Source organism: Echinops telfairi, unplaced genomic scaffold, assembly GCF_000313985.2.
Source record: "Echinops telfairi isolate 266 unplaced genomic scaffold, ASM31398v2 ScPeMD7_53;HRSCAF=182, whole genome shotgun sequence".
NCBI classification, from domain to species: Eukaryota; Metazoa; Chordata; class Mammalia; order Afrosoricida; family Tenrecidae; genus Echinops; species Echinops telfairi.
The window spans coordinates 10,605,332-10,628,801 of record NW_022103951.1 but is presented as its reverse complement, the minus strand read 5'-3'; the positions used below and the strand labels follow the sequence as shown (position 1 = coordinate 10,628,801).

At 45.7% G+C, this 23,470-nt stretch overlaps 1 protein-coding gene across 1 annotated transcript in view; it reads left to right on the top strand.

The window, feature by feature from the left end:
- Positions 1-23,470, top strand: part of NHS (NHS actin remodeling regulator) — a 395,745-nt gene that overhangs the window by 323,817 nt on the left and 48,458 nt on the right. Inside the window, exon 4 of the mRNA XM_004710004.3 lies at positions 22,971-23,123. Within this exon, the coding sequence (XP_004710061.2) occupies positions 22,971-23,123 (153 nt within the window). The remainder of the gene's footprint in view (positions 1-22,970; positions 23,124-23,470) is intronic.

Genomic DNA, 23,470 nt, shown 5'->3' with positions numbered 1-23,470 from the left:
TCAAGAAACATGTGTGTCAGGATTGTATCCTCCGCTCACCATACTTAGGCAGTCTTCACACTGACCAAATGTGGGAATAGCAGGACTATATGAAGAAGAATTTGACACTGGAGGAAGGCTTATGAACAGCCTGTGATATGTAGGTGACACAAGCTTCCTTACTGATGTGAAGAGGATTTGATGCACTTGCTGATAAAGGCCAAGGACTGCAGCCTTCAGTATGGATTACAACTCAATGTCAAGACAACCCAAATCCCCACAACGGGACCACTAGGCAACATTGCGATCAACAGAGAAAAGATCGAAGTTGTCAAGAAGAGATTGAAGATTTAAGGACGTAACTTTAAGGACTAAGGTGCACCTGATCCAAGCCATGGTCATTTCAATCATCTCATATTCATATGAAAGTTGAACCTTAAATAAAAAGACCAAAAAAAGAATCGGAGCCTTTGAATTATAGTGCTAGTGAAGAATATAGAATACGCCATGGACTCCCAAAAGAACAAATCTGTCTTGGAAGATGTACATCCAGAATATTCCTTAGAAGCAAGGATGGCAAAAGTTAGTCTCACTTCCTTTGGACATGTTATCAAGAGACCAGTTCCTGGGAAAGGATATCATGCTTGGTAGAGTAGAGGGGCAGCCAACAAAATGAAGGCTCGTGGCCAGATGGAATGACATGGTGGCTGCAAAAATGGGCTTAGACATAAGAACAATTGTGAGGGTGGCGCAAGACCAGGTACATAGTGTCTCTATGAGTCAGAATCAACTCGGTGGCTCGTAACCACAACATGATGAAGAATGTGTGAGAGCATTTCATGGGACAGGTAGGACGTGACCCACTTACATTCCACAGACGAAATCTCAACCTATGGCCACAAGTAGCTGCAAGGGAGGCAGGGAAATGTAGAACCATTGTGTTCTCAGCAGACAGGGAATCGCTTTGGGTGATGAGCTTTGCTGGACTGTAACATTGAGCTATAAAAAGAGGTCCTACTCAAACTCTCAACATTCATCCATTAAGAAGGAGTCTGGGAGGCCAGGGCTTCCGTGGAGGAAACCTTCACATTTGTGGGTTGGAGATACGTCCCACTCACATTCTCCTAAGTAAAAGTCATCCCCCTCAATGTCCCCCATAATAATGCCAAATTGAAGGTGCTGTTTGCAAACACATGGTCACTGACTATTCTCTTGGAGGTCAACTGCTTGAAAGTTAGCTGCCTAAAGGTTGCCAGCAAAAGAGTTCAAAGACACCTAAGGTCAAGCCAACTCAGATGATCAAGGTTAGGCCGCCATCTTGACTCTACAGCCTGCACAACTTGTTACATAGGTGTCTTCCTGTCACATGTATGCCTCTTGTACAGCCCCTTCCTGTTATGTATGTGCTCACTATGGCCTGTGTGCCCGAGATGATGATATAACCTACATTACTCTCTCTCTGCTCAGACCTGGCTCCCGAAGTCATGACTGAGGAGGTGAGTCCTTGCGTACTTTATCTATCTTGTCTGATCTCTCTTTAATTTACCCCTCCATTACACAACAGCCCCTTGGACCCATTCGGTTGTGGAGAGGCTGGTCTCCCACACTGAATAAAATGACGTGTGTGACCCAAGGACGAACTGAGTAACTAATTAGAAAGCTGCTTGACAATCTGCAGGGCGCCCAGCCACTCCCCTGAGGGATCCCCTTCCTGAGTGCCCTTCCCCATCACGCACAGATAGTAAAGTGCATCTTATCTATGCTTAAGGTAGTCCTTCTCCACTCTCAAAAGGAACCGGCTTCATTTCTTTTGCAGTGACTCTGCTTTAATAAACGTGTGGCTTAACTCTAAAAAAGAAAAACCAAAACCAGAAGTCCTACCACAAGAGGGCAGCTCCATGAATACGGGAAGGGACCTCTCTCCCTCCTTCACCTTGTGTCTGACACCATCTGGTGTCTAGTTCAGAATCTCAGGCCTCCCTGGCCATTGGGTTGCCACTGTCATGCCTTGGTGCTGTGCCTCCCACATCCTTTGTTCTTTCACCACTCCCCTGGTTCTCCTCTTCTTTTTCTTCCAAGTGCTTATGAATAGCTACTTAGAGCCTTCCTTATCCGTCAGTTTACTTAGCAGCCTCTTTCCTTTCTGCATGTGAAGCTCCTGGAGGGCAAGAGTTGCGCCAGCCATGCTGACCACTGTATCTTCAGTGCTTTGCACAATCCCTGGTACAGGGTAGGTCCTTAATAACTAGCTGGTCAACGAATGGCTAAATCAACAGGGCCATAGGTGTTTGGAATAGCTGTGTGGAGGAGGTGGAACTTGCATTGGGTGTTGAATAGAATCTGACTGGGAACGGAGATCAGGGGAGAAAAGGTAGATTACAATGAAACCAAAATAGACCATAAATGTATAAAATCATTTAGGAAGTTGAGGCCTAACCACTCCATGCACATGCTGGAGTGCCCGTAACATACAGGTCAGTGTTATAGACCATTGCTTGCTAAATGATGTAAACTATATCCAAGAAAGCCCATCTCTCCCCATATAGATGTCTAAAGCTCCACTATGAGGGAATTGCCACGTTCCATTTTGTGTAGTGCCTTAGGCCTGAGTTCCTTACCATAGCCATTAAGAACCGCCACAGAACAATTTCAGTCTTCCATTTGGGGAGGATCACAGTATCCCACACAGTTATCTACTCTTTGTGGGGCAGTGGAGTGGGGTAGAAAGGACCAGGGCTTGGGGATTATAGGTACTTGTTTAAGTCCTCGCTCTAGTGTTATAATCCTTGGACCCTTGGGTAAATGTCTTAATCTCTCTGTGCCTATTCAGTAAATTAAGTTGGGGATAATTTAGCTCATGGATTTATCATAAACTATGGATACAATTGAGAAGAAGGGTCATTTCAGGACACTTCATTGTGCTCATGCAGAATCTGTACAGGGGCCAAGGGCAGTTGTTCAAGCAGAACTAGGAAATAAAATGTTTTAAATTAGAAAAGGTGCTCGTCAGGGCTGCTGAGCACATCATCTGAGAAGTTGAACTATATGAAGAAAAACATGGCATCAGGATTGGAGGAAGGCTTATTGACAACCTTTGATAGGCAGATGACACAACTTTGCTTGCTGAATGTGAGGAGGGCTTGGACCACTGTTGATGAAGATCAAGGATTTCGGCCTTGAAAAAGGTTTACAACTCATTGTAAAGAAACCCAAATCCTCACAACAGGACCAATAGACATCATCATGATAATCCAAAACAAAAAGAGAGAAATTATTAAAGATTTCATTATACTCAGAATCACAATGAACGCTCGTAGGTACAAGCGTCAGGAAATCAAAGGCATTCCTGCCATGTGTCTGTAGACAGGTAGAGGTGAGGTGTCCTTGACCTGTATGGAAAGACCATTGAGATGCTGGACCTTCATTTGCTTATTTACAAGCTATAAGTTAAATCATACAAAAGAGCTAGTAGCCAAACGTTTTTGACATGCAAAATTGACAATTCCCTATGGTTCAGCCTAGGATTGGGTGGCATTTGGGCTGATTCGCCATCATTTAGGGATGACGTTGTCTGACTCCAAAGTGTGGTCCCCTCCGCCAAATTCTTGGTAGAGAAATCTCCATGGAAGCGATTCAAAGCGGTAGTAGGTCCTGCCGCTGCTTGTGGAGTTTCCATGAGAAACTCTGGGTTCCAGAAGGCCAGTTCAATTTCCCTTTGTCCTGTAGGTGGCAACATATGTATTTGATCTCTGGGATACATGCCAAGACCTCCAGGCTCGAATTTTCAAGTCTTCTGCAGATCAAAGGCTCCCCTCATCACCATGTGGGCTTCCCTGGGCTGTTACCCAACAGAGCCATGCTAGCTTCTCAGAGGGCCAGTGGCAGAGTGCACAGGAAAGACAGGGATAGAAGATGCCTACTTTTCTAAATACTGCAGCATGTGGGGCAGATGAGGGTGAAGGGCAAGAAAGTTTGTACATTTTTCCCAAACCAACTGTAAAACCTGAATGGGGTGGGGCTGGGGGACTGGAGCTTCTCATAGTTTTCTCATTTTATATACCCAAGGGAATATGCAGGGCCTTAGCAATCATCCTATTCAACACCTTCCATTGCGTCATAATGACTTCAAAACAAAGTACATGTTATTGTACATCTGTAGTCGAAAATATCCGAAAGGCAAAAGAAAAACCACAAGAAAGCTAAAGTTCCATTGAGTAAATAATTATGTTACTGTTATTAGGAACCAAGATTTTCAGCATATGAGAAATGAGATCAAATGTAAAATCAGAGACGTTAAAGTAAAGCCTCTAATCTTATCTTTGAATTGGAAATGGCCATTGAACTGATTACTTATATTCACCTCCTAAAACTTTCCTACTAAGAAAGTCTAGCATCAACAGCAACTTTGCAACACTGAATGCCCTTAGCGTGCAGACTGGGGTCTCCAAACCCTGTGTATCTCTGAAAGGAAGCAGGCCCCTCAGAGAAAGGACTGATTCCAGGTCTGGGGTCAGGAAATGTCCGCTATGAACCTGGGCTATCTGAATATCCACGAAATGCCCACAGGGGAGGAAACAGACCTCAAGAGCTCCAGTGACTTGCTGAATGTCCCAATGTAGGCAAGGCCTGGGAATAGCCCAAGTGCTGGGTTCATGTCCCAGCAAGATGCAGTCTCAGACTCAGCCAGCGCTCCAGCCAGGGCCCTCCCACCCAGCTCATGTCCCAACCAGGATCCTGAGCTGTTTGACTAGGATTCTACACTTGGTGGGCTTGACAGCAGATCCATTTTAAGCTACTTTCATATTGGAGAACTTGAAAATCTAGCTAACTGCACAATCAAGAAATCCTCATTTGAAATGCACATGCTATAAGGGTTACATTCCTAAAACCAGCCCCAAAACTGCTGGCACTCTGCCCATATTTCCTCATCCTATGTGCAGCGGGTAGACTCCGACCTCCCAGTACCTGAATGCTTGACTGAAGGCTTTGTCTGCCCTTAGAACTTGCTTTTCTAGAAGTATCAGGGAAGCCACACCTGGCTTCCTCAGCAGCCTTCAACCAATGGCTGATGGGACTAACTGAAAAAAAAAATCTAGCTCACTGTCACTGAGTCAATTCCAACTCACAGTGACCCTCTCTCTGGTCACTGCCATTGAGTCTGTTCTGACTCATAGTGACCCTATAGGACAAGGTAGAATTGCCCTGTGGATTTTTGAGACTGTAAGTCTTTATAGAGTAGAAAGTCTCATCTTTCTCCCTTGGAGTAGCTGGTGGTTTCAAACTGCTGGTCTTGAGGTTAGCAGCCCAACAGGTAACCCACTGTGCCATCAGGCTTCCTGCTGGACTGATGGGATATGGTAGATAAGTATCCTAACTCCTTCTAACGTGTGTGCTTCCTAACTGCTTCAAATGGGATCTAGCCTCAGTTGTCCCTAGTGATGATAGCTGAGCAGCATGTCCGTGGGAGTGACAGTCAAGAAGTCAAATCTATATTGCACTGGCAAAGATGTTACTTTGGTGACTAAGGTGTGCTCAGCCTAATCCCTGATCTTATAAATTACCTGCCATGCATGTGAAAGCTGTAAGACAGATGACTTGATGCATCCGAATGTGGGTGTTGACAAAATATATAGACTTCCAAAAGAAGAAACACATCAGCCCTAGGAAAAAAAAATACACACACAGCCAGAATGCTCTTTAGAAGAGGAGATGACAAGACATCGGCTCAATTACTTTGGGCATGTCACCATAAAAGACTAGAATGGTCCGTGAAAATGAGACAAACCCTCGATGAGTTGGTTCGGCACAATAGCCACCTCTATGGACTCCATGATGCTAATGATCATGAAGCTGGGCACAGGATCAGGCGGCATTTTGTTCTGTTCTGTACTTGTATAGGATTGCCTCCAATCTGAGCCCACTTGACAGCATCTGTCTTTCCTTCCCTTTCTCACTACCCGCTTCCACCTACTGGTGTCTCCGTCGGATCACCTCCTAAATAACTTGCACTGGATTGTTTTCTTCAATGTCTGTTCTGGGAAAATGCAAACCTTTCTGTGGAGTCTGTGAGACTGCCTTCCATGGGCAGATAAAGAGGAAGCACCACTGCCCAAGGAAAGCAGGCCTTCCCCTCAGTCTAGCTGCAGGCTGAACTCAACTAGACTTGCCCATCTTTCCTGACTCTAGATTTCACATGTTGTGCATGAAATATTCCCCACTCACCTAGCTCAGGCTGTGCCTTTTAGAGAGAGCAGAGAACTCATTAAAATATCTAGACTTTCAGGGTGGAAAGGCCCTTGGAAAAGAATGCCTTTTGGCTCAGAGGCTAATGTATTTATAGCTTTTTGGTTGGCCCAATAAAGGGCAGCACTTCTCCTCTACCTACAAAGATACTAATTAGCAAGTAATAATTCTCAGTAAGTGCGGTGGAGGTGCTACAGCGGACCTTTTCTAAGTATTTAATTTTTCCCATTGTCATTGATGATCTCTAAGCCAAATTTAAGAGAATAACCTCTATCTAGAAGATATTTATTAGCACATATAATTGGATATGATGTGCTACTTGCCTGACTGCTTCACAATTTCCCCATACCAAGGGCATCTGCCCATGAGGACCAAAGAGGCCCGATGCACCATATTGGAAAGCAGAGTCCTTTTCTTCTTAGGTCCAGTGACTGGGCATGCATGGCTTCCTGCACACAACGATTTTCATTTTGTTTTTCCTAGCCTGCCTTTCCCACCACAAAATCACTCTCTTCCATGGAATGCCACGGGTGCCGGCCCGTGTTCATGACATCACATCTGTAGTCAGAGCAGGAGTGAAGGAACTTCAATATGGCATAGCGATCTCTGTGGGCAAGGTGCCTACTTTCCCCTCGAGGTTTCTACCAGGAAAGTCTGCTTTGAAGGAACCAAGGCGGCTCAAGAAAGGCACTCGTGGTCTTTCCTACATTCAACTGCATTTAATTCTTGGCAAATAGTGAAAAACAGTTTGGTGACACACAAATGGGTTTTATTTGTAACCTCTGTTCTGAATCTTGGGAGGGTTTCTTAACTATCTCCATTCTGCTCTCCTGAAAGATCAAGTTTTGTCTTTCTCTTCAGTATTTTCACCCTTTGGGGACTTTCATCTGTTTACAAACAGTTCTCTTTTAAGGGGTGTGGAGCAGGGGTTGAGCCAATCTTCCATTCCTCCTACTCTGGTTGAAGCTCGGGGATGCCTTGACCAGTGGCACAAATATTTCATGACGTGTTCACTGTTAGCCATGATTATTAGCAAAGTGTGGATAACAAACACAATTGTTTCAATAGGGCCAGTGGTTTAAGATAGTTCAATGGAATGTCTACCTTGTTCTCTTTTCCTTGATATTAATGATGCTGTTGGGTAAACATTGCACTGCAAAGTCCGGGGGCTCAAACCCACCAGCCACTCTCTGGAAGAAACTCAAGGCTCTCTGCCCCTGTAAAGATGCAGAGCCTAGGCAGCCCTCCATGGAGTTGCTCAGAGGTGGACTGGACTCGATAGCAGTGGTTGAGTTCCTCAACATGTGACCCATTGATCGAGAGTGTCCAAATCCCGTCTACCCCCCCAAACAAATAAACTCACTGCCATCGAGTCCATTCCACCTCAGAGCAACCCAACAGGACAGAGTAGAACTGCATTCCCTGTGGGTTTCCAAGATTACACATCTTTAGGGGAGTAGAAAGCGTCCTGTTTCTTCCGCCGAGTGGCTGCCGGTTTCAAAAGGGTGACTTTGCAGTTAGCAGTTCCGTGTGTAACCCACTACTCCACCAGGGCTTCAGAACATCCCCTGTTGCAGGTTAGAAATGCAAAGGCGTAGGCCTTATCCCAGACTTGTAAAATGAGAATCTCTATGTGCTTCTATAAGCGTTCCAGGCAAGTCTCATAAATTTGAGCCAAGCGGCTTTAAACTTGGTGAGGTGTCTCTGAATTGATTCTTACTCATAGCAACCATACGTACAACAGGGGGAACTATTGCCCGGTTCTACAGCCTCTCCACACTTCTTGCTATGTTTGAGCGCACTGTTGTAGCCACTGTATCAATCCATCTTGTTGAGGGTCTTCCTCTTTTTCATTGACCCTCGCCTATACCAACCTTGGAGATAAAGGTTGATAAAGGAAATCAAGGAGAACATGTCCACTTGGAATACTTCAAGCTGGACTTCTTCCAAGACAGATTTTTTTTTGTCCCTCTAGCAGTCCATGGTATATTTAATATTCTTTGTCAACATCATAATTCCAGTACATCGATTCCTTTGGGGGCATTCCTTATTAATAGTCCAGCTTTCACATGCATTTGAGGTGACTGAAAATACCATGACCAGCGTCGACAGCGACTTCATCCCCAAAGGGATATCTTTGCTTTGTAAACCATAAAAGCTCTTTTGCAGCAGATTTGTCCAATGCAATATGTCGTTTGATTTCTTTTATCTCTTTCTTTCTGAAGATTTTATTTTTGTTTTGGGGTGAAACTCTACAGAGCGAATCAGTGTCCCCTTCAACAATCTATGTACCTTTCATTTCTTGACATTAGTTGCAACCCCCTCACTGTAACAACATTCTTCCTATTTCCTCCTTGGGTTCCCCATTGCTTTCATTCAGGCACCGTCCCACCTATTTACACCTCTTGGTGAATGAAAATACCCGTGAGACAGACGCTTTCTGGTTTTAAACCACGAAGTGTCCCCTTATTCTGTTAGAACAACTGCCTCTTTGGTCTATGTAGATGTCCCATGTAAACATAATGAAATATTCTGAAATTATAATTTTTCACATGTTATCCATAAGTTGTTATGATCCACACGCTTGAATACCTTTGCAGAGCCAATAAAACACAGGCAAGTATGTTTTTGGTATTTTTTGCTTTGGGCCAGAGTTCATATGGCATCAACAATGAAAGCTCTTGTTCCACATCCTGTTCTGAATCCAGCTTAAATTTCTGACAATTTTCTGTAGATGTACTGTTGAAATGATTGTGGAATTATTTCAGCAAAATTTGACTTGCATGTGATATCATTGATATTGTTCCACATTCTATTGTATCTCATTTCTTTGGAAGGAGTAGAAATATGGATCTCTTCCAGTCGGTTAGCCAGTTATCTTCCAAATGTCTTAGCATACGCAAGCGAGCACTTCCAGCATGGCATCCATTGGTGGAAGCATCCAACTTGTGTTCCCTCAGATCCTGGGGTCTTGATTTTTGCTTGTGCCTTCAGTGCAGCTTGGACTACTTCCTTCAATACCATCAGTTCTTGGTCATATGATACCTCCCGAAGTGATCAAATTTCAACCAATTCTACGTTGTTGAAAAAAGGTATTTCCAATAAGTAAGTCATTGCTTTTGCAAAATTCTATCATGTGATCTTTGGCATTTTCTATTCCCAAGGCCGTATTTTCCAACTATCCATCCTTCTTTGTTTCCAACTTTCACATTCTAATTTTCAGTAATTATCAAGGAATCTTCACAGCATAGTTTATTACTTCAGACTTTATAAGAGAGCAATAAGCTTCATTTTTTCATCTTTGGAATTAGTAATTGGAGTGTTAACTTGCACAATAATCATAGTAACTGGTCTTCCTTATAGGCATGTGGATCCAATCCTATCACTGATAGTGTTGTACTTCGGGACAGATCTTGAAATGTTCTTTTTGGTAATGTGTGTGGCACATTCTCAGCATAGTGATTCCTACCATATGATTATGCAATTCAAAATTACAAATACCCATCCGCCGAAGTTCAAAATTACAAATACCCATCCACCTAATAATGCCTAGGATATTCTTAGACCACATAGATATACGATAGTTCATTTATTCTCCTATCAGTAGACATTAGGTGAGTTCCAATGTATAAACACACAACAAAAGTCTTTCTCTGCCTTCTTCGTGTGATTATGAATACAGTATGTCACTAGCAAGTAAAGCTGAATGCTTTGGGACAGCAGATTGGCCTATGAAGTGGGTGTGACTGAGCACTTAATTGGAGGTTCTGGGCTTGCTGATCTATGAAGCTGGAGTTGAATGTCACCTTCTTGAGGCTTATAGCAGAGTGGCATGCCCTTTGGGCATTTATTGGTTAACCAACTGGAAGAGATCCATATTCGTGTAACATTGCCTCAGAAGGGCAGAAGCCAGGCCAAGAGGCCGAGAGCCCGAAAGAGACCTGCCTGTGGGCATGACAAAGAAGAAACTGAGACTAACAACTGTATCCTGGGCACATCTCACCAGAATTGTAACCTGTTAACTTCTCCCAATCAACCCCACAATTGTGATTTCTGGGTGGCCCATGCGAAGAATTACAGAACCCAGGTGAAAAGTAGAGTGTTGTGGGAGGGATGGTTGGTGTCAGAATAAGGTAAAAAGGATGGAGGGTGGAGGTATGTCTAACCTCTGCCTTATGGCAATCAACCTTGGGAGCCAGAGGGAGTCAGATGTGGCTCCCAGCATCATTCTTCAACCCTCTTAAAATAACCAGCCATGAGGGTGGCAGGTGCTTGGTAAAGAGAGAAAGTAACCACCATACTGTTTTAAACAATTATATTCACAAATCACCTATAATAAGCAAAGTTATTGAAAAAAATGTAGCTTCCTATCACAGCAATGCTGGTGGAAATACTCATACTTATCATTAAGAAATAGTCACTGTGTGTGAGGCTGTATAGGCACAAACCACCACTGGGAACTGAGAAGGCTGCCCACAAATGCAGACCTAATTAATAACATCGTTGTTTAAAGTAATCATAAAACACAATCTGAAACATCATAGTTTAAAGAAATGGTTGATGTCCAACCATTCAGGAAGTAGTATACGATCAATGTGATTCAAGGGAGAAGTCCAAGATGCACTGAAGGCATTGGCAAAAAACAAGATTTCAAGACCTGGTGAAATACCAAACGAGATGTCTGAACACATGGTACAACACCGACAGCGCTCACTCATCCATGCTAAGAAATTTGGAAGACAGCTATCAGGCCAATCAACTGGAAGAGATTCATCTGTGTGCCCTGTCCCTTGGGAATTATGCCCCCCGCCAATATATGTGGCAATTTGGTTAAGTCATTATTCATCTGCTTTGTCAAGTGTGTAATCATGCCCTGTGATATGATCTGATGTAATTGTCCTCCATCTGTGATATGTTGTAAATCCTCCCCTCTGTTTGTAAGTAAGATAGGATTAAGTTATGTTAAAAAGCACGTTATGCTTGCAGTGTTAATGAGGAAGTATTTTAGTAGGATAGAAACCCCTGACTCGGGTCACAGCCTTGATCAGATGTAAGGCAGTGTTTCCCTGGAGTATGATCTGCATCATCTTTTCTCTTGCAAGAGATAAAAGGAGAGAGAGGTGAGAAGAGCTAGAGACATCAGTACCACCAAGAAAAAAGAGCTAGGCACAGAGCATGCCCTTTGGACCTGGGATCCTTGTGCTAAGAACTTCCGAGAGCCAGGAAAAGGTTTACACCAAAGCAATGGAGATCTCCAATGAACACCAGGCCCACAGATGTTGACAAGAGACCAGGACATTTCCCAGAACTGGCAGAGAGAGGAAGTCTTCCTGTAGAGCTAGCACCGTGAATTCAGGCTTTCAGCGTCCCAAACTGTGCGAGAATCTATGTCTTATTGTTAAGACCATCCACTTGTGGTATTTCTGTTATAGTAGCATGGGATAATGAAGACATGCCCCTTCTTCAAAAGGAAACCCATCAGAATGCAGAAATTATTGTATAATAGCAATAATATCACATGCAAGTAAAATTTTGCTGCAGATAATTAAAAAATGGTTGCGGCAGTACTTCAGCTAAAACGTGAATTATACCTCAGCATAAAACAAAAATCCTCAAGAGTGGGCCAACAAGCTGCATTATAATAAATGGGGGACATTTTGAAATTATGAAGGATTTTAGTTTATGTACATGCACACTCAATGTCCACAGAAGTAGCAGGCAAGCAATCAAATGACAGTGTGTTGCATTGGGCACATATATTGCAAAAGACCTCTTTGGAATGTTAGAAAAGAAAGCTGTCACTGTGAGGACTAAGGTGCCCCTGGCCCAAGCCTTGCTATTTTCAATTTCCTGATATGTGAGGAAGCCTAAAGAAGAATCAATATCTTTGAATTTGTGTCAGTCTGGGTAGACGAGAAAAACAAATCCATAGAAACTCATATGTGTATACGAGAAAGTTTTATATAAAGGGTAATTGTACATTAAGAACCCAGTCCAGTCCAATATCTTAAGCCCGATATTAGCCCATATGTCTGATACCAATCTATAAAGTCCTCTTTAGACTCACGAAACACATGCAATGATGCTGGGTGCAGGAAGATCACAGACCAGTGGGTGCAAAGTCAGTGGCGGTAGAAGCATCTCAGCGCTGGCAGGGTCTCTATGTGGCTCCTACAGTTCCCGGAGCTACATTAGGGTAGGTCCATGTGGCTTCTCCAGCTTAGAGCACTTGCGTAGTTCCATGTGTCTTGTCAGCTGCAATGTCTCTCAGGGAGTGAACAGAAAGAGAGAGAGAGAGGTGAATAAAAGAGAGCGGTATCTCCCGCCTCCAAGGAGGAAGTCCAGGAAAATTGCCAGAATTCTCAGGAGAGGGCCATGCCCACACAGGCTTCATTAGCTATGATCTGATTGACAGACTAGACTCCACCCTTTCACTCTTAATCCTCAAATTGACAAATGATTACGTAACTATCACAGAATTATAGTGCTGGTGAGGAATAATACATATGCCACGACATTCCAAAAGGACAGACACAATACCCAGAGTGTTCCCTAGAATTCCAAGATGGCAAGACATTAGGTATGCAATAAGGAGTGATGAATCCCTGTGGATGAATGGACGCAGCAGCCGCAACAATAGGCTCAAACAGAGTCCTGATTGTGAGGCTGGGTCAGGTCCGGGGCCATGCTTCATTCTGTTGTACGTCGGGTCAGCAGGACTCAAAACCCACTCAACAGCACCTAAGATCCACAATCATATATGTTTGGGATAGACCAGCAGTTCTCAACCATGGGTCGCGACCCCTTCCACTGGGGTCACCCGATTCATAACAGTAACAAAATGACAGTGATGAAGTAGCAACGAAAACCATTTTATGGTTGGGGGTCACCACCACATGAGGAACTGTATGAAAGGATCGCGGCATGAGGAAGGGTGAGAACCACTGGGATCGACGGTGATATAATCACGAATTAGTCATGTTGAAGCAGAGTGATATGGCGAGTGTTGATCCACAAGGGAAAGTGTTTTTAGTTTTTTTAAGCAAGATATAAAGCAACATATGCTCTATCTTAATTATATAAAAGTGCAAAAGAAAAAACAACACCAGCTTGGAAAGAAACTAGCAACCAAATAGTGGAGGCAGGTGACGGGAGTATGAGTGGCTTTCCTTTGGGTGTTTTAGATATTTTTGAAATTTCCATAAATATATGTTACTTTTGAAAATGCAAGTAGGAGGTGAAACCTTCGGGAAACACTTCTACTGAGGGAGTGTGTGGGCTTTAATCAGTGTAGCCTTGCTTGCTTAATACATGCGTGAATGAATGAGCGCTAGACGGTAAGAACTTGGACGGAAGGAGCTCTGGCTTAGGTGTCTGTGTGCCCCTGGTTCAGAACCCAGAGTGGATGGGTGTGAGTGGGGAACCAGACTCCTAGTATTTATCTAGTAGAGATTTCTGCTTTACAACCAAGTGAGTCCTCAATTAGTACTACTTCTCAAAGGAGCTTCTAAAAGACCTGTAGGTCTTCACAGGTGTCCCATCCCTCTGGGATTATATCCTTCCCTGCACACTTTCCCGACCCCTTCTGCTTTTTTCACCCAAACGTCCTCTGCTGGAAGTCTCTGGATAAATGAAACCCAGAGTTGGTACAAAGCCTGGCTCGAGCATTTTATGTACATTTTACTTCCCTGCCAAACGTCACCAGACTCAGTGTCCAGCACAGAAGAATCGAACACATTTCTGATAAGCCCTTCCTTGGGACAGTGCCTGGGATATGGCATTACCTCTCTTGTCAGGGTTCTCTGGATGTAGAGCTAAGGGACGCGTACCTGGCAAGATAGCACTTGCGAGGTGGATGGTAATGACTTCAAACAAGCCACATTAGCCTGGAGGGAAGCCAGGGTAGTAGTGGAGAATGGCTAGGTGGTGAGTGATGGAGGCATCTAGGGGCAAAGGTCAACCAGGTTAACGCCATTGAGCTCTTCTTGTCCCCCAAACCAAGTCTGTTCTAGGTTGCTTTGTCTAGAAAGCCAAGAAAGTGGAAGCGACCGAGTCGAGGAGAAGAAAGGAGCACAGATGTCTCCTGTATTGAATACCCGTGCTAACCTAGCGTGTTACCCAGCTTTGCATCTTTAATGGGGAAGGAGAAAGGGGGTGAGGTGTTTTCCCCTGACTGTAACAATGGTTTTCTATCCACATCCTTTTTCCATGATGATGTGGACGCTCCAAACCTCAAAAATGGCTCATCATTTGTGTGTTTGTTTGTTTGTTTTCTGGTGACCTGAGCACCACCTTTTCTTGTAGTCATAGTACCTCCCAGATAGTACCTCTTATCAGCTGTCATAGTACCTCCCAGATAGTACCTCTTCTCAGCTGTCGACTTCAGGCACTCAGACTTCTGTAGCCAGGTCCGGCTCAGGCCTGAAGTGCTTCTGGAATCCTAAAAGAAAACGACTGGTCTCTCTGGTCAGATTTGGTTTTTGTCCGGAGGATGGCCTGATAGATGTCACAGGGAGCACCTAATGAGGGAGAGCGACGAAGAGTGCAGAAGCCGGCCAGGCAGCTAGTTGGCATTGGTGGAGGAGATTGTCAAGGGAGGTGCAAGGACCCACAGTCAGGAGACGTTGTGCCTCAGCCGTCACCCTGTTTGGTGATCTTGTATCAAATTCTCTGAATCTCAATTTCCTTATCAGCACATGAAAGGTGTGACCTAAAACAGTTGCTTTCACTGTGTATTGACCTCTATCCACAGTCAGAAAGGTGTTTTTGCACACACACACACACACACCTGCAAATCCGAACCATGCACACATGTGACAGAAATACCAAGCAATACTCGCTATATGCAAAGCACTGTGCTTTTTTCTAGTGTACTGTATTCTGTTTCATTGTTTGAAAAATGCTAGTCTTGACCTGCTAAATGGATTTCACAATCCACTCATGGGTCATGCCCTGCAGTTTGAAAAAACACTGAACTCCATAATTTCTGCAGTCCCTCGCAGCTGTAGAATCCAGTGACTCTGCTAGATGCCTAAAGGAATTTTCTTAAAATCATAGCTGAGCTGTGACAGATGACTGTGCTTATGTTCTCTAGGAAGTGCACGGTGGTGAACATGGCGGCAGAATCACCTGAAGATAAACAAGTAATTTACAAATGGCTGCCAAGGAGAATGGGAAGTGCCTCTGCTCTGACAGTGGCTGGGCGTTATCGCCCTGGTCAACTGATCTTAGAGATCTGGGAAGTCACAGGCTCCCCACGTGCAGCAGCTTTCTTTCCAGTTTCCACGTTCTAAGAAACCTCCCCGCCCACCTCCGCAAAGTACAGTCTCGAAGGGCCTTGTCTTTGTTTACACTTCAGTCACCAGGAAGATAGGAAAAACAAAGCAAAACCAGGAAACTTGGAGAGCTTCACACTTTTCCTCCATTGACCTTGGACCCTCATCCGGGCCTCTTGGGCATCTTGTGCACGAAAGGGAACCTATGTTTATGATGTGTTGACATGCCAAGTACTTCATCAATTTAGAGATTCCTCAGACCCACTCTACGGAGGCTTTATGATCCCCATTTTACAGAGACCCAAAGAGGTTAGCCACTTGATCGAGATCACACTGCAGCACGCCAGAGCCCAGGGTGTACCCCCCTCCCCCCACTTGTAGAAAGCAGAGGCATCAAAAGCTGGAGTGGTCAGAAAGTTCAACCCCTCCTTTGTAAAGATGGAACTTGGGCCCTAGGGAGGCCCTTGAGCCCTTGTACAAAGTCATGCGATGAGGCTTCTACTAATCTTTTCACAGGATGCCAGGCATTAGTACAGCCACCCCCACAGCAATAATAATACACTTGTCCTCCTGGTCCAGGGCATCATTTTATTGTCGAAGTTGGACAAACTATTTCTCTGGGGGAGATACTCTAGATTCTTTTAGTGTGAAAATAAATACACAGACATGTCCTCCTGGTCTATAGGTATTAGAAATTTGTCAGGCAGCCACTAGGTTTTTTTCTGCTGCTGAGGGATCACCGTGAAATGCATGGTCCACAATAGGAACAAATCTGAATTCATTGTAGTTCAACAGACAGTCTTCTAGGAGCCTGCCTCTGGCTTTGAGCTACTCCACAGGTGGCAAAGGCCTTAATGGTCCTTCCTCCACCTGTACCCTACCCTGCTTCCTTCTCCAGGCTGCCAACCGAGTAGACAAGGGACTGGTTTCTAAAGAAGAAAGGACAGTAGGGAAGGAGTGATTTCCCTTGGTGAAATCCCTTTCTCATCCTCCCAACAGAGCTTAGAACTGTGGCAGCAGTAACAGTTATTTGATGCCATTGAGTTGGTTCAGGCCCATCGCTACCCTAGCACAACAGAAAGAAACACAGCCCGATCCGGCCCCATGCTCACCATTATCCCTAGGCCCGAGCCCATTGTTGCAGCCACTGGGTCAATCCATGTCACTGCCTCTCAACTTAACCAAGTGTGATATCTGTGGCAATTCCATAATTTTATGTCATCTTGAAAGTATATAAAAGTGTAGGGGTGGTATTCAACCTGTCAATCAGGCCACAGCCTGATGGTGTCTCCTTGTGGGTGTGGCCTTCTCATAAGGAGGGCCTGGGGAACTTCCCCATCTCTTTGCAGCTGACCCTAAAGGTACCTTCACCTTCCTGCTTGCTGACCACCTTGAGTGCTGTCTGAGTCTTGCCATGTTTTCACCGATGTTGCCTCCATGTGGCTCTGAACCCACCGGCCTGTGATCTTCCTGAAATCTGCATCATTGCATGTGGCATTGTGAGTCTAAAGAGAGATTTATGGACTAGTAGTAGCAGACTTCTGGACTTGAGTTGGACTAGACTGGGATGCTTTCTTGATATATAATGACTTCTTGATATAAAGGGTTTTTTTTCTTACACACCTAGGCGTGTCACTGCATTTGTTTCTCTAGTCAACCACCCTAACACAATGTCCTTTTCCAGGGACTGGTCTCTCCTGACAATATGCCCAAAGTATGTAAGACAAAGGTGCTCCATCCCCACCTCTAAGGAACATTCTGGTCATACTTCTTCCAAGACAGATTTGTTTGTCCTTTTTGCAGTTCGTGGTACTGAGTAGATTTCTCTAAGCTGCTTCCTGCCAAGGATTGGCTTCTTCCTAGCAAGGGCCAGGAAGCCAACCTCCTACATTTTTGTGGTACGATTTTAGATGCTCATCAGTACAGGAATAAACACACAATCCTCAACGCTTCCTGTAGTAGAGCAGTAGAATGGATGGTTTATGGAGGGATTTCTTCTGGGTAAGAAAGCTGTGTGACGGGCTAGGCATGACAGGTCCTGGGGCAGGAGTCTGTGGGGGAGTCTGTCCTGTAGAGACTCTAAGAAGATGGCCTCTAATGCCTTCTCCTCCCCTAAAGGGTTAGGCATTCCATCACTGAGTCACCCTTCACAGGGTTTGAATGTTCGCCACAGGCATCATTCATTCTTTGTTCTCAGCTGCCTTTCAAATTCCTGAGGACCTGGGAGAAGGAAGGAGGGACATGGGGAGCTAGAGGCAAGGTTAGAGGCTGTCAGGGACAGGAGACAAAGAACAGGCATTTCTACTCCTTCCAGGGGCTCGGTGAGTCAGAATTGACTAGAGGGCAGAGAGTGGGTCTGGGACTTTTGGTCTATGGGTAACAGAGCTGGCAGCAAGTGAGAAGGAATTCTGGGGGGCGGGGGGCGGCGAATAGGCGCTTGGCTGTTAATTGAAAGATTGGCCGTTGGAATCCATCCAGTGGCTCCATGGGAGAAAGACCTGGCAATCGACTCCTAGGAAACCCCATAGGACAATTCTACTTGATCAGATTGGAGCACTGATTCAAAATCAACTCCACAGCACCACCAACACCAGATTTTTTTTTAATGTGGCGCATGGAACCACTTTATCAGCCTGAGCTTAAGCACGCTCATGTCAATATTGAGTTGGGCCAGATCAGTGGCTTAGAAGCCCAGCAGGTAAGGTTTCTAATCCAAGATCTCCTCTCACCAGGTGTGTGTTTGTGGAAATGTATGTACTTTCTCAGCGTCTCCATTTCCTTCGCTATAAACTGGGGATAATACTTTCCTTTTGGGGTTGTGTAAGGTTCCCTTCATATGATGAACATCATGCGCCTAGCCTCTGTAAGAGCGTACAGGCTTGGAGGGTAGAAGGGATATGAGGACATAACCTTTTCCTGCCTATTAAGGATAGAAATGGGATTGGTAATCCTACTGCCCCTTGGACTCTCTAGCAACATCTGCCCCTTCTTTGGGGAGCAGGAACAGTGGGGGGAAGGTGACAAATACAAGCAAGGCAAGTGACAGAGGAGGATCCTCAAAATCTCTTTTGCTATGTGGCATAACAGCATCCACAGGCCCCACAGACACTACAGGGAAGAACATTCTACAGGGTGTGTACACGAGGGGTCAGGAATCTTGGGGGACAGCTTAGAATTCTGCCTATCATAGAGAGGCCCTTGAATGGACTGACATAAGCAGAGGAGATAGCCCCAGACATGGCCCTCGTGCCATTTTTATGAGAACAAACATGACCGGGGGCCCTCAGCCTGCTCATGCGCAATGAAACTGTGTAAAGGGGGACGTAGCAAGTTGGGAATGCAGTCAGCTTCGCAATGGCAATAGTGCTACGAGCTTGGGTCTGATGGGCTGCAACTTAGCTTGAGCTGTTATTTGGGAGAAGGAATCGTTTTCTTTTGAAGAAGGAAAATGAGACGGTTTTCCTTGGAAGAGCTCCATTCGGGCCTCTCTGTCTGCCTCCAGTGGACACATATGACTAGTGAATAGTCAATAGCCAAGAGGGCAGAGGCGTGAAAGAGTTTGCCTTTCCTTCCCTGTCTAAGCGATAAACACTATGGTGGCTACTGATGAGTGAAATGTTCACCTGCTAATGCATGGCCGAAACCCGTTACAGCCGCTAAGCAGATCAAGAAACCGATTTTGAAGGGGGAGACATGAGGGTTCCTCACCCTGAAGGCTGTCACCGGGGGTGGGGTGGGGGGGTGGTGGAGCTCATCGCAGGCATGGTGACTTGGCTGCTTGTGTCAGAATGCATGTGCCTGTCTCTGCACCTCGGAACCCACAGGCCTGAGCAGCCACGGGGCTCAACCATGCAGAAACTCAGCGTTAGATGGCCCACTTGGCACAGTAAGAATATGTTTAGGGTGCCAGCAAAGCAGAGGCACCCCCCAAAAAAAAGCTCCCCCTCAAATAACCTGATATAATATTTAATGATAAGAAAAGCGAAATTTGCTGAATTTCTCTACCATGATTGCATGGGATGTTGATTTAGTCTCCAGAATTACCTTTTACAGAAGGGCAAGGATGGAGAACTGAGGGCTTTAATCTTGAAGTGACTGGGGTTTCCAGAGTCCAGAGGGCTTGGCTCACTCCTAGGGAATCACAGAGAAATGATATCGAGTGTTTCATTTCTATAGGCCATCTCTCCCAATCCATGACGTCCAGGTACAACCACAACCCAGTCATCACCCAGAACCAAAGTACATCAGATCGGCACATTGTATGTTTCTCAAACGTGCCTGATGATTGAAAAAGATATGAACCTGGGGGTCACTCATCAAATAGGCTGACTACCAGGCCTCTCTGCTGGAAATTCTGGTTGAGGGAATCTGTCAAGTCTTCCTCTGATCAACACTGAGCTAATGAGAAGGAGCTGAGCTCCTTGCCATACAAAGATTGAGGAGCCCTGACTAGTTGACCCCCCAAAATGCTCTCCTCTCTCCAGGGCGATATCCTGGGACTTGTAACCCTTGCATTTTAATTCTTTCTGAACATTGGAAATGAGTAGACATCAATCAAAGGGAGTAATCTGTCCTGTAGGGATTAGAATATCACGGTGAAGGGATCTGTACATGTGGGGTTGCCCCCATTCGAAATGGGCTCCCTGGCAATGAACAATAAAAATCACCATCTGCTTACTTTGGAGCTAAGCGGTCCAATATAATGGGGCTACTAGCTACAATGAGCTATCTTAAATTTTCAATGAAAGAAAATGAGAAATTCCATTTCCTTCTCACTAGTGCTCAATAGTTAATACAGCTAGTGGCCCCAGTGTTGGACAGCACAGCTATAGAGCTTTCCCATTACCCCCAGAAGGTTCTGTCAGACAGTAGATGGACCCTGTCCATGTGCCATTTCTTCAGCATCTTTGTACTTATGTATCTGAGACAATACCCCTTTACCCCTGGCTCTAGGTCTGCCCACAGGCTTGCCATACCCCTCTCTTTGTTCCTTTACACAGGCAATTCTCTCCATCGACAAAACCAATCTCTGTTTCCTCCTTGGAAGCCCTTATTCTTCCTCCATGGTCCAGAAAAATCAAGGTCATCCTTGTGATACCCTTCCTGGAATACCTTGGGATACCTGGGACTTGGAGTGCATCTCAGCTACCCATCTTATGACCAGGCCTTATTTAAGGCTCTGGACTTCTCATCACCATACGGCGCACTCTTTTGCTGGTGCTGCTGTAACAAAGTACTGCAAACACGTGGCTTCAAACAACCCACATTTATTCCTCCACAGTTCTGGAGGCCAAAAGTCTGCAATAAGTTTCACTGGGCTGAAGTCGAGATGTTGGCAGGGCTGGCTCTGTGGGACAATTTGTTTCTTTGCCTTTTCCAGCTTCCAGAGGTTGCCCACATCCCTTGGCTCGTGGGTTCCTTCTTCCATCTTTAAGACTAGTAGCCTTTCCTCACGATCCCTCTGTTTCCATTGCCCTGTCACCTCTGTCTAATTCATATTCTATGCCCTTCCTGTAGGCCCAGTCTGGATAATTTGGGATATTATCCCCATCTCAAGATCCATAACTTAATCACATCTGCAAAGTCCCTTTTGTCATATAAGGTAACATTCAGAGGTTACAGGGATTACGACATGGGTCTTTGCGGGGCCGCTCTTCAGCCAACTGCCTATGTATGGCCTTTGCCACATTATATTGTGCCACATTAATATTTGTTTCTATGTCCTCAAGTTCAGGGACTGTATTGAAACCTCCTTATTTTGTGGTGAATTGTTCAACTCACTGCAGACTACTGTGGATGGGGTCCCCTCTTGATAGATGGGAGTGGGATCATGGAGATGTAAAGCTAACGGTCAAAACTGCATTTTCTTCCGATTTTCCTAATGGCTTCCAAGCTGGTATAATTTTCCCCCAGGGGACATTTGGTAATGTCTGGGGACATTTTGCACTGTCACTAGAGAAACGTATGTCCTACTTAAATCTAGCTGGGAGAGGCCAGAGATACAATCAATGTGCAGGACCACTCCCACCACAAAAAAATGCTACCCAGCCCAAATGTCGCAGGTGTCTGGGTGGAGAAACCCTGGAGTGCTGCTATCAGATGATGGGAAACCGCCATGGACAGGGGGGAAAACTTAGGGCAGAGAAAGAGCCAGCCCTACTCAGGCACCTGCCTCTCTGGATCGCCGTGGAAATAAATCTGTGTTTCTATCTTTAATTCTTGTGCTTATGACACATTATTCTAGAAAATAAACACTACAGAAGGTTGTGTTCCAAACCAAAACCCCAAATAAGCAGTCCTTGATGCAGTATTGGGGGCAGGGGGTGACTTGTGGAAAGGTTGTGCGTGTTTTGAAGTTTTCTTTCTTCTATTCCCTTCTAGAAAGCCAACCTTCCTTCATTTTCTTGTGTCTCTCTGCTTTCTTTATCTGTAGAGTGCCGTCATCCATGTAAGGCTTCTTAAATCAAGCGAGATGGTAGCTGGAACTTCACAAATCAAAGGGGAAGAGGGGAACCGAAGGCTTGTTTGGGGCATAGGGGCAAGTTGGTTAGCACAGCAGCCCCAAATGGCACATCGGGGGAAGCAGACAAGAAGTGGAACGAGGCCATGAGAGGGAGGGGGCAGGGAGGGCCTCCTTCTGCCATCCAGGAAGGTCTGGAGAGCACGGCTGACCCAGCTTTTTCACCTCCTTGGGAGGCTGACAGGCTGCCCAGGAGTGAATGAATTTCTATGTGTAGTCATTTCCCAAACAGAACCCGTCTGCTTTCCCAGCGCTGGCATCCCTAAGATTTTGTCTGCTTCTCCTGGGGTCATGTTTGTTCTCAGATGGCTTGGCTCCCTGTCTCAAGGAGAGGACAGCAGTAGGTAAATGGAGCATTTTGGGGGAAGGAAGCCTTTCGGATGCGTCCAGGGGTCCACACTCCTCCCCACCTCCCGCAGCCCCGTCAACAGGATTGTTTGGATGTCTGTGTTCCCCCTGGGTGAAACTGGGGAAACCGAGGCAGCACTTTGAAAGATGGCAGGCGGTGACGTTGGGAGGTGGAAGGCAGTATGAGGAGCAACCGTGAGGTCAGGAGTCAGGGACCACACACTGGGTCAGGGAAGGCCAGGGATGTGCTCGAGCCCCAGTGGGCCTCAGGAGCGGGGGTAGAACTCTGACCCCGAGAGCTTGTGGTCTGAAGACCAGAGCTAGGGCAGCCCTTTGGACTTATCCTTGAACTTTTCTCTGCTTTGTTAGCAAGCAGGATGCGCTGCCCCAACCCCCTCTCCCTGGACTACCACTGAGCTAGTAGAGATCTTTATTGTCAAGTTCCAACCTTTCTCCAATGGGGGCTCAGTCCTTAAAGTGAACTTAGCACTTGGGTGCCATTTAGACTCCACCCCCAGGCCCCAGCCCCCAGCCCAACTCCCAGAAGGAAGGGGAAAAATAGCCCAATGTCAAGACACTGATGTCTGGATCGCTTTCTCTTGCAGCGGTTTCCAACCTGGACGTGGAGAGTAAGCTGAGCGTGTACTACCGAGCCCCGTGGCACCAACAGAGGAACATCTTCGTCCCAGCCACCCGGCCGCCCTGTGTGGAGGAGCTACACCGCCATGCCAGGCAGAGCATGCAAGCCCTGCGCAGAGGTGATTGCCCCTGGGCTGGGTGGGCTTTGTGGCACCAGAGAGAACCCCAAGGGGGTCTCTTCCAGAGGCTCTCTGTCTTGTCAGCCCCAACACTCCCCGCTGTGATAGCAAGGACTTTGAAACACTCCTTTGTCTACCTGAAAAGAAAATCACGGCTAATCGAACCTGCCGGTAGCCGAGGGTCAGTCCAAAAGTATTGCTATGAAAGAATAGAAACCTGGATTCAGCAAACCTCGAAGTGGAAAGCTAAGGTTACTGGGCGTGCCTTTAGCTAGGTTTGTACCCTGCTGCAGGCCGTGCTTCCTTCCATTTTTCGAAGCTTTCCCGGGAAGAGTCCTGCACTCTTT